The sequence below is a fragment of the Ylistrum balloti genome, unplaced genomic scaffold (genome assembly GCF_031769215.1).
Source record: "Ylistrum balloti isolate Yb309-2 unplaced genomic scaffold, AGI_CSIRO_Ybal_v1 Utg370386, whole genome shotgun sequence".
NCBI lineage: Eukaryota > Metazoa > Mollusca > Bivalvia > Pectinida > Pectinidae > Ylistrum > Ylistrum balloti.
Genome location: NW_026782268.1, coordinates 847483 through 859867, shown reverse-complemented (window position 1 = coordinate 859867; position 12385 = coordinate 847483). Strand labels below are relative to the sequence as shown.

The window sequence follows — 12385 nt, the reverse complement described above, 5'->3', positions numbered from 1 at the left end:
TTATGCGACAAATTACTTCCATGTATGTTCTGTGTTTCCAAAAGTAGAACAGGCCATAGTAAACTGGGAGAACCTGGCTTCATTGGTAGATTTAGATCTCCAATATATTTTTAAGAACTTATTATGAATGGACATATATTTACTGACTTGTGATGCAGTGCTACAATTGTAAGAGGGAAATTCTACTTATGTTTACGTACATATCTGCATTGTTTTGGTTATTTCACAGTGACTGATTTACAACGTTTTACAAAATATTTGTAAAAGACATTTTTTTTAAAATTGAAATTTAAAATTTTGTTGTTATAGTACAAATATTGATTACAGAAAAACCAACTTACCATATCTGCTTTGCATGTCAACCTTAAACAAATAATGGACGATATCAGTAATATGTTATTATCAATTCAGTATTTTCACAATGACTGTGAACTCCTACTATATCTAATATAACGCTGTTGTAACTATATGATAAGCTGACAGTTTTAGGTACTAAATTCTACCTTGAACTGGAGCTTAAGCTTCAGCCATTTAGTGTTATAATAAGTTATTACGGGGTACATCAAAACAGGTTGCAAATAAGATATGTTCTACCTTACAATTATTTTTTACAAATGCTATCAAGACATTAATATTATATGTGAATATTAATTATTGACCAATCAGAACAGTGCTACCTATTTACTGCATTATCCTGCATATTCTTCAGTTCACTTTCAAATGACTTGCTAGAGTAAGTAGTATAATGTACAACTGTACAGTTCCTGTCTTTTTCGGGGTTTTCTGTGTTGCTTTCATTTTCTGTAACAATTTCACTACAATACAATATAAAGTTTATTACCCTTGACTGTTCACAGTTTTGTAAGGTACTTCTACCAACAGTCCTTGGGGTCAGCTGAGGTCAATATGTGCATCTCATTAAACTGTCATCTTAAACTAATAATTCTAATCAGGTTTGAACTATTTCCAATAGAAAATAAACAAGAGTCCAAATGGGCATGCAGTGCTCACCTGGTGTATATACATTTATATATACCATTAAAATTCTTCTAGGCCTTTTAGTTTAAGAGAAGTCACTGAAAGGTTTTAACAAATATGACCCTTGTGACCTTGAAAATAAGTCAAGGTCATTTATTTTTGCAACCTTTATCAGGCTTCATCCAGCCAAATATCAAAACATGTGGTCCATTGGTTATTGATGAGAGGTTTTTAAAGGAAAAAGTTGACGCCGGACGCTGGACAGACGCCAGACGCCACACCACAGCATAAGCTCACTTGGCCATTCTGGCAAGGTGGGCTAAAAACTGTATACTGAAGAAAACCATCACATGAATTACAAGTCCCCTTACTTGTATCTAAGAATAACAAAGATAATGGAAGATGGAAGAAATGATCTTTGAGAAAATATTTACCCATACTTCAATTTTAAGAAACAATGCAATTTTCGTATTTTTATAAGTCTCTTATAACGCTAATTTACTGGTGCAAGTGTCGTCAGAAAAGGTCAAGACAGCAGAATTTGCAAATCATACTCAATGTTATATGTAAATCCTGTCACTGATTTTAGTACTGATTCTAGCATTGCCTACCTGGGGTCTGACAGTTGGACCTTGCCTTTGCATGGCTTGTGATAAAGGTTGTTGTTGCTGTTGTTGTTGCTGCTGCTGTTGTTGTTGTTGCTGCTGCTGCATCAGTCTCTGTTGTTGTTGCTGCTGCTGCTGTTGTTGCTGCTGTTGTTGTTGCTGTTGCTGTTGCTGTTGTTGTTGTTGTTGTTGTTGCTGTTGCTATAACAAGATTACATTCTAATATCCAAGTAAGCAAAGATATAAAACCTGTGAAATTTAAGAACTTTCAAAACATATCTTCCATTGTAAAATGATAAATTTTAAGGAAGCCAAATTTTTGTGATTTTTCAAAAATGGGCACTTGACTTTGTGGATAATATGGCTCAATAAATCTACTTGTTCTTTGATATTTGGTGGACAAATAAATTCATAGATTAGAAGTACCCACAAAATCAGCGAAAATAAGTTCTCTGTGAGTTAATGGTTGTACAGTATTTCTATCAACAGTTCAGACTTTTCAAGAAGACAAGTTTAAACAAACATCTTTATAACATTATACTTATCCATGCAAGTAAAAGGACTTTTTTTCACAGTGTGTAAATCTGTATAACTGAACTCATCAATGCATTCATGTTTGTGATGGTGGTATGATAGCAATATCAGTTTCATGACAGGTTTGGATCATCACAATAGAAATCTTTTAAGTACACATATCTTGCTCATGGGGGCTTGTTATTTGATAATCTTTTAAAACATTTTAAGAAGCAAATACAAGTTTCTATGAAAAGCTCTCGGTATTTCATTTATTTCACAATTATCAATTAAGCTAGGAACCAAGTAAACGGACAATTATCTCCCAGTAGAAAAGTTGAACACACTTCCATTTTGTCAGTTTTTGTTTTGGGAAATGTTTTAATTCCGTGGAATATTGAAACAGTTCAGTTTACCTAGTAAATGCATGCACATGTTGTAAAATTATTTGATATATGAAAACACAAAATTAATTTAATTATGGGGCTAGCCCATCTCCCCATCTAGATTTTTACTTTCCGTTTTATAACTTTGATTTTCTTCAATGGCATCCTAGGCTTAAAAATTTAGGCCCCTAGCATCATAGACGAGTCCTAGAAGGATGAGACAGCTGTATGAAGCAGTTTAATTAATTACTTGGCTATACAGTATCAGAGTCTAAATTTGTAATAAAAGGTGTTATTCACTGGCTTTTGTACAATCTTCTCGACAATTCATGTTTTTAACAAATAGATATATGTTACCTGCAGGTGCTGTTGATCCAGCTGATTTGGAGGTACCATCCGCACTGACTGAGCGGGCTGGTTGTGCTGCAATTGCTGGGCCATTGATGGCTGCTGTTGCTGCTGTTGTATGGGGAGTGACTGACTGTGTGGGGAAGGTGGCAGCTGTGACATCACTGGACCTGGCCACAAGTTTCAGAAAATCTCTTATTATTATAGTTATTATTATAATATTCTTAGGTTTCAAGCAATGAAAATGCCAAATGCTGAAAATCATATTCATAGTTTCTCATAATGAGTTATCAGAATACCTAACTAGAGATTCTCACACTGAATTATCAGAAGACCTCATCTTTCTCACACTGAATTATCAGAAGACCTCATCTTTCTCACACTGAATTATCAAAAGACCTCATCTTTCTCACACTGAATTATCAGAAGACCTCATCTTTCTCACACTGAATTATCAGAAGACCTCATCTTTCTCACACTGAATTATCAAAAGACCTCATCTTTCTCACACTGAATTATCAAAAGACCTCACTAGAGATTCTCACACTGAATTATCAGAAGACCTCACTAGAGATTCTCACACTGAATTATCAGAAGACCTCATCTTTCTCACACTGAATTATCAAAAGACCTCACTAGAGATTCTCACACTGAATTATCAGAAGACCTCACTAGAGATTCTCACACTGAATTATCAGAAGACCTCATCTTTCTCACACTGAATTATCAAAAGACCTCATTTTTCTCACACTGAATTATCAAAAGACCTCATCTTTCTCACACTGAATTATCAGAAGACCTCATATTTCTCACACTGAATTATCAGAAGACCTCACCAGATATTCTCACACTGAATTATCAAAAGACCTCATCTTTCTCACACTGAATTATCAAAAGACCTCATCTTTCTCACACTGAATTATCAGAAGACCTCATCTTTCTCACACTGAATTATCAAAAGACCTCACTAGATATTCTCACACTGAATTATCAGAAGACCTCACTAGAGATTCTCACACTGAATTATCAGAAGACCTCATCTTTTTCACACTGAATTATTAGAAGACCTCAACAGAGATTTTCATGCAAGCTCCCTGATATAGTCACTTTTTTAATAAAAAGGTTTAATCATAAACCATTATTTCAAGGGTAAACCCTTTTTACATGACCAACCCTCATTCTAAGCAAACACCAATATATACATTATAAATCTGTTCCTTATAGTTTTGCATAATTTAACATTTTTGAGACTTTTTAAACTGACTCCTGCTACTTTGAGAAAAAGTGTGTATTTGTATGACTGCTTCTACTTTACTGAACAACATACGGGAGGTCCACCGCATGCTAGCTTTGCAGTTTTGGTAGTATCTTGTCCAAAGATAAAACCAGGACAGCCTGTGATCTCAGCTTACTGACAAACATCAAACTGCCCCAGGAAGGCATCTAATCACACAATGTCAATCTTTAGCTGTGCAAAGTTAGATGTGACTAGACTATTGCGTCTCCTTAGACCAGAAAAGACACGTCAACTCATTTTACATGCATAAAATGTTTCTGCTGAAACAACTGAACCATATGTAAATTACAGTAGCATTGATTGAAAACTGAAATACATATGTAGTACTGATCAGCTGGTTACACAAAACTCTAAAATTTATAAATCTCTGTCACATCAAAACTACAATCAACCGTCCACAATCCAAAGTCCCTCACCTGAAGAGTTCGCAGGAAGAGCAGTGGAAGGAACTTTGAAAGGTCCTGGATTCTGGTCCCCAAATGTTGGTATAGAAGGGGCTGGGGAGAGTTGTCGTGTTCCTGGACTCAGTGCTGATGCTGTTTACAAAACATTATTATACATTCATCACTCATGCTTTGTGTACATCTTCCTCTGACTAATTCATCTTTAAATAAAATTAATTTTTGACTCCTTTTAACATGGACATATTTCAGAAAAAAAATGTAAAAACACAATACAGTGAAGAATGAATGCCATCTCCCTTTGTTTTTTATAAATGTTGAATTTTTCACTTTTTTCAAAGAAATACTTCAATAGACTATGTTCTTGATTAGCAATCTTATTTTTAGAATAAAATATTTTTCATGATTAAATTCTATTCTTGAATATATCGAAAATTTGAACTCCTTGAAAATACTTGACTTTATAGTGTCTGTATTGACTTCCTTTAATACTGCTTAATGTGCTTCATTGTCTCCCTAAATATAACCTTAACAAATCACATCTCATATTTTCCTATAAAAAGAATCATAATTCAGGTCTTAGGACGTTAATTCAAAAATACCTTTTGGAACACAAACTAAGTGAGTTGCTAGAATGACATTGAGGTAAATTTGACCAACCTGTCTGATCTTGTTCTGGGGCTGGACTAGGTGACCTCTCTGTAACATACCAGCATTAAAATCCTTAAATATAAATTCACTTTTTTTTTTTCAAATGTGTATCATTCAAAAAAAGGCCTAAAAATACACACAAATTCCAGCTATCCTGACCCACATTAAATTTTCACACCCACCTTACCTAAAAAAGAATTTTTTTAAAGAAAATTTTCAATGAAAGTCTTTCGAATCAAGATTTTTTTCTAAATATTCTTCGTAAAAACAATAAATCTTTGGCCTTAGAAAGTAACCAGATTGTAGGAACACTTATCCAGTGTACACAACAGACGAACTTCTTCATTACTATCATGCTTCACAATGTCAATATGGGTTAATGTATCTAGTAATAAGCCCATATTTGATATTTCTGTGTATCGAACATATATAAACTAATGCTATTTCATTGTCATTGTTTGACAGGACTAATGCCCTACCTTCCAGCTGGTAGCCATGTAACAGGACAAGATGGCGTGGGTCAATGGTGTATTCCTTAGTAGAAATCATAGAGATCTCTGGCGTGGTGGACTGTCAACAACAACACAAGACAATGTCAACATCTCTGGGCAGTGAAACATATGCAAATATTCAACCACCTGGATTTCCTAATTTCAAATCTATTGATGAATTTTGCAAAGCAAACCTTGTTTATTGAAAACAAATAAGTTTTCTTAACATTACTTTGATAACAGCTCCAGAATATTCTGCAAATTTTGATTAAAGAAAATCTTTCGGGTGATTTTTTCACTTTGTACATATATATTAAATTGTTTACTTACTTCTTCATACAATCTCTGTAAAGCTGACAGCCTGCGAGGGGATATTATTGACAAGTTGATATTTCTCTGAAAATTCAAGTTAAAATAAAGTTACGATATTTACATAGAATATCAATTCTGTAATTATTAGATATCAAAAAGAATTGCGTTTTTTCTCTATATAGCTATAAAAACCGATCAAATTTAACGAGGACATAATCATCCAGGTCCTGTTGTTCAAAGCTCGGTCAGTGATAACCATGGTGACTGGTTATCAAATATAAGTCAAATACAATTGGGAAACATCTTAATTGTTTCAAAGCTGATGGTTTGTTAAAACCAAGGCATCCAGGAAACACCCTAGCCTGTTACTATTGACTTTCTTACTACAGGCACTTTTGGACATGATGATTGATATGTACAAAAAGATTCAATTTGTTTTTAACAGCTCTGGAGATATGTTCCAGAAATATCTAAATCACTAATTATCACTATTTGTGTCCATGATTACTGGAAAAATATGGCAAAGGAAGAATTTTAATCATAGCAAAGGTCACAGGGGCAGCACTAGATCTCAAGACTGGTGTATACCAGGAAGTTTTGTACAATTTTCTTGAGCTCTTTCAAATATTTCTTAGGAAACCAGTAAAGAAAAATATCAAAAGTGAATTAAGCAATAACATATGATTCTAGCATAAAATGAAAACAAGAAACAAAACTTCTATCATAACAAAGGACTTTACCAGAACTGAAGGAGGCCTTTCCGAGTTTTGATAACTTGTGCCTAATCGAGTTGAATTGAACAAATAAACATTCTTTTATATCCAATTGATGCAGAATAGTGATAAAAAAAAAGAATTTGCCCTGTGTTGTACCATACATCTAAGATCTATCTTACACACTGACAATCAAGAAAATCAGGCTCAAGCAATAATAAAAATAGTTTTGTAGGATTTTTCTGTTAAGTTCAGGACACAATTTCAAAAATTTTGATGAGTCCCATTTCCAAATTACTTGTCTACCAAAGGGCAAGTATTACAGGAAAAGCATGAGTCCAGGGCTAAAAAACTTATTTGAATCCCAAAACTCACTAATTATCAACATCAAATGAACTTACGGAAATGTCTGTAAATATTCACTCTGGAAAGAACTACTGGTTTTGTTGGATTCTCTATTAGACTAGATAGGTTTTGCTATAATCAAGATTTAAATACCTGGGCCATTTTGTGTGCCAGTTGTTCAGCCATATATCCCAGATAGCGGGTGCCCTCTTGGCTTGGCAGCTGATATGGCTGCGAGTTACATACCAGTATACAATGTTGTTTCACCGGTAACCTAATAAAACAAAATTCAGAAATATATTAGTAACTTATTTATCTATGTTTCATACGATCTTTTTGGGTCTTTTACATTTTAGTCCTGTTCGCTCCATTATCTAGCTGTTCAGCACTTATTTTTATCAATATCTGATGTCAAAATTTTTTCTTGTCCTCTTATGATAAACCCATTCTTTTATTTCGTATGTAGTGTTTACAATATGTATTTTCTTAACCACAGTGCATTTCTCTTTAATGGCAATAACAAAGATAAATTTCATTTTTGTCCGATATTTGAATGCATGAAAATGTAGACTGCAGACAATACAGATGCTATGTTTTTTCGTTTATAGAAACCAACTGTTACAGTTAGTAAGTGTCTCATACCCAGGATTACTCCTTTTTTCTGCAATGTCATCAAACACATGTAGAGCTGTACTCAACCCTTCGGCTATATGGCTATAGGTTTCTCCTCCACCACCAATAAAACTGTCAAAAAAAATTCATATCTGTCACCAAAAGAACATTTCAATGTAGGTTTACACTTCAAATACATATAACCCCTTGAAAATTCTAGTTGCAACATACTGCTTAGCTAGAGAGAATTTGTCTTTAGCTCGACTGGTTAATCGTCAGACAAGTAGTAGGTAAGGGGTTTCAGCTGTGAATCCTAGCTGAGGAATCGATATATATAACATCTTATACATTGATGCCGGTGTAGGGACTTTGGAATAATACTAAGTGTTACTTTCACAAACAACACTGTGACCCCTGGGAACTCAAGGTTGAATTATTTCCTGGAAAGGGAGTACGTAACCATGGGAAAATTCTATCCGCAATATACTACCAAGCTAGAAAACTTTTCTCTTTGGCTCAGTTACCTAGTTGAGCATCAGACTGAAAAAGTCAGGGGTCAAATTTTAATTTCTAGTGAAGGCATTCCGCAACACACCTCACATATATAACATTGTTGTATGAAAAAAAAAAAATTTTTGTATGCTAATATATTGACTTGTAAAGCACCAACTGCATAAAATTCAAATCAAAGACCCAATAGACATTGCACATCATATTTTATAAATGGGGCCCTTTCCCAATAAATTGGATTCTTATTGCATAGTTTGAATGGAATTCATGAAAATAATTAAGGAAATTTCTTAATTTCTATCCTTGAAGAGACGATACCCATAGCTTAAATACTAAATCAGCCAGCACTGAATTTCAAAAATATGAAATACGATGTATCAGAATCAAATACTGTATGTATTCACTGTCGTGTACCAGTTAAGGAATGGTCTTTTCAAGATGGCAGAGGAAGACAGACACAAGAGGTAGGTGCGCAATTATAGCTACAAAATCAATGGTTTATGAATACAATCTAACTAGGACACCGCACCAAGCTCAGAAATACTCAACATTTTCTTCACCGTTTGTTTGTTGCTGTTTAGTTCATAAGTAATTGTGAACCCTTTGTAAAGTTGAGAGAATTGCTAAATCCATCAACGAGGAGGAGATTGCTGCAAGTTTTTGTTCATATCAAAATATCTTAGCAGTTTAATGTTAATTCTTATTGCTAGGGAGACATTCAGATATCAAGAATTATTTCTGCAGAAGTAATCATGAGGGATTTGAATTTGTGATAGACTTTCCTTGTGTATTAATGCAAAAATAAATCCTACACAAATTGTAAGTGATTTACATTTTGTAGAGATATATCATTTTAAAATATCTCTGGTTTGTATCAGAATTATGAAATGTCTTTGTTTGGGAGATCAATGATATATTCCTTGTAGCAAGTTTATTGTTTCCTTTGACCAAGGGAAAAGACGTGATCTCATGAAACCAGAAAATTCCTAAATTCTTCAGTGTAATATCTATGAATGTTTGTCTACATCCAAGTCTTGTTTGTACGTACGGAATGTTATCAAGCCATGTCAGGAACTCATGGATGTTCGTGGTCAGATTTGAACAACGAGCTGCTGAGTCCGGCAGAATGTCCGCAGAGTAAAATGTGACCAAATTGTACAGGGTGCAACTATACTGTAATTTAAAGTAAAATTCTATCATTTATAATTTAATACATAAATGACATCTGCCAGCTTATCTTTAAACATATGCAGACAATTGGAAAAGTCATATTTGTACTGCCAAATGATATATTTTCATGGAGCTCAAATTTTCATGGTTTAAAATTTTATTTCCTAAAATGAAGAAAATATTATTCATATATCTTGAATTACTCAATTTTTCCAAATTAATGCAGGCATATGCTCCAGTCCTGTAAATATTTGGTAGAAAATACAAAAGTATTGTTGATAGCATTGACGCTTGTTAAACTATATGTGGAGCTACTTACATCATGTCCATAGTCTGTTGGATCAGGGGGACCTCCATTAAAAACTCTGTCAATAAAACACAACAAATCAATGAACTGCTCTATTTATTTTATATAAACTTAATTTACAACAATTACAAACAAGTTTTGTCAACTTATTACTGGCCCAGGAGGCAGCACAGGTAGTCTTACTGTGGAAGGAAACCAGATTACCAAGGGAAAGCTAACGTAGTTGGGCAGGTGAGTTGTGACCCCATACATTTCCTCATCAAATCTTGAAATTGAACCTGTGTCGCCTTGATGAAAGACTTGTGCATTACTTTTGCATTACCATACACACCTTTTTTCCACTGGTTCGGTATGGGACAATTTTACCTCATTTTGTGACGAAAAATGGTGAATTAGAAAATTTCAAGCGTAAAATGCAAATAATTTGAATTTGGCTTAAACATAAAATAGTTTCAATTGTGAATGGGACCCATTGTTTGTTCAAAAAAGCTCTTCCACCCAATAAATACTGGAATGTGTCCAAAAACTCTACATATATAGTTTTATATATATATATATCTGTTCACCATTTAATATATATATATGGATACTACATCAAGCAAGATACAAGAAAATTTTATTTCATGTTTTATGTATATAAAAATAAACATAATCGGACATGAACAATAATTAAACCTTTAAAGTGAAAAGTTGAGGATGACAGTCCCACCACTAGAAAAATAACACTGTAGTTTCACTTTATTTTGGACGAGACAAAAAACAATCAGTAAACTAAATTAAGTTTTGAACAGACTGGTGCCTCAATAGCAATGATAGCTAATGTGCAAATACTATGAGTGTAGTGATAAGTGAATTCAAGGGCAACTCCAAACCATTTTAATCTTAAGCAACACAGTTAGCAGGGTATAAAATCTTCTGGATTGCCTCCACATTGATGACACCATTGTTTTATTTTGTGAATTTCCTTCCAACATCCAAACTGATGCTAGTTGTTCCCTCGACAGCATCATAGTAGATATGTCAACATTGTTTTGGTGAACTTGTAAATGACAGTAACTAAAGCCCATTTAAAGCAATTATCTTGTCTGATCAAAGTTATTTTAAATTCTAATCACTTTCGAAATATCTAGAACATATGTAACACACATTGAAAAACTTAAAGTTTCTAAATATTGTTGCAGCACATGCTAGACAGCAGCCGATACTGAAGAAAAAATCTTAACGTAGAATATTTTTAGATAAACTGAAATTTCTGTTAGTCTGGAAAAAAAATGAATGAAGTAAGATGGAGTTCATTTCGATGCTTTATAAGGCCCTGCATCACATGGTAGGGGACTGGCCCTCCCCAGTAATAATACAAATACCAGGTCTCCTCCTACACTGGCGAGACAACGCAATATGATAAAATCGTTATGGTGCAGATGCCTGAACTGTATTGCACAGTGTAACAGGCTACACCTTCCCCTGTCATTCAAGAACAGAAACGAGACAGAATTCTTCTTATCAAATTAATAAAATGAATGCCAATAATACAGATGTAATATTACTGAGGACACGATTAAATAACATGATAAGTTGAGGCCTTACTCCAAGGTAGGGACGATGTAATGTTCTTTCAACGCGTCGATGTATCCACCAAGATTTGCAGTTCCCTCAACCACGAAAACGACATCAGCTGTCGGCCTGTCATCCGACCCAACAACCATGACGTTTCGATAGAATGTCTTTTTTACTTATCTGCTAATGAACTGAACGAATAAGTTCTCATGAACCGATTTTAGTTCATTTTTCCCCATATGTTGGGGTTCCCGTTCTGCCACAATACCTTACAGGAAGTTGGAACATTGCAAGGAGCAGATGTTATGTTAGTCCGCCTTGTACCGCGGCGTAATAATTTTATAAGAAATAGTTCGTAAAACTTGCCGTTCTCACAAGAGTTAATATCACTGATACGGTCGAATGAATATAAATTCAAAATAATTTGTCTTCATACTAATCATATGCAAATATTGGTTTTTATGGTTATAGAAAAAGTCTGTCGCAATTGAAAAGGGTTGTACTAAAATAGTGATCCAAGAAAGCCCTGACCGCTTTGTAGCGCTGGAAATCCCCATGTTTATTTTAAAGACTTATGAAACATATGACCGTTCGAAATACCCATCACATCATACGACAATGGCATACTATGTCAGGGGTCTAAATTTTCTCATAATGTTGTAAGATATCCATTCAAAGAGTTGACGTTGATGATATATATGGGCGCGTTCGCATTAGCGGTTGAAGCGATTGGGTCGGTTCAATCTGATAAAAACAACAAACAACGCCAGGAACAGATCAGGACCGAGCTGGACTGCGGTATATTTGGCACGTGCAGTTTGAAGGGGTTCAGTCGTGCCTGTCCGAAGCGATGCTCAATCGGAAATATCATTAGTTTTTAGAATTTCGGCTTGAAATGTAGGATCGAGCCACTCACATATTTCCGGGAGCACTGTGCTATAAAGTATGAGTGAAATGGATGGTATCTTAGTTTTAGTTAATTGGCCGATCAACAACGCAAAGATAACCACGCCTACCGAAAATAAAGGGAGGCTACTCTTACCATCTTCGACAAACAAAGTGTCGTCAGCATTGAACGTCATTCCCAATGATATCGGACTTAATTATACTTCTAACGTGTCGTTGAAGAAAAAACTAAAAGCAAACGGTTTCGTGTCTGGGTCATACTTTCAACGAGCGTCCTTCCAAA

The 12385-nt window shown here is 34.5% G+C and overlaps 1 protein-coding gene across 1 annotated transcript in view; it reads right to left on the bottom strand.

The window, feature by feature from the left end:
* The window catches only part of LOC132554186 (mediator of RNA polymerase II transcription subunit 25-like), a 38888-nt gene extending 27364 nt beyond the window's left edge, over positions 1–11524 (bottom strand). Inside the window, exons 1-12 of the mRNA XM_060218486.1 lie at positions 11227–11524; positions 9652–9697; positions 9211–9335; positions 7683–7784; positions 7194–7314; positions 6001–6066; positions 5659–5749; positions 5189–5227; positions 4544–4663; positions 2840–3000; positions 1590–1784; positions 342–363 (exon numbers count right to left, since the gene is read on the bottom strand). Coding sequence (XP_060074469.1) covers positions 342–363; positions 1590–1784; positions 2840–3000; positions 4544–4663; positions 5189–5227; positions 5659–5749; positions 6001–6066; positions 7194–7314; positions 7683–7784; positions 9211–9335; positions 9652–9697; positions 11227–11345 — 1207 coding nt within the window. The 5' untranslated portion in view covers positions 11346–11524. The remainder of the gene's footprint in view (positions 1–341; positions 364–1589; positions 1785–2839; positions 3001–4543; positions 4664–5188; positions 5228–5658; positions 5750–6000; positions 6067–7193; positions 7315–7682; positions 7785–9210; positions 9336–9651; positions 9698–11226) is intronic.
* Between the last annotated feature and the right edge of the window lie 861 nt (positions 11525–12385).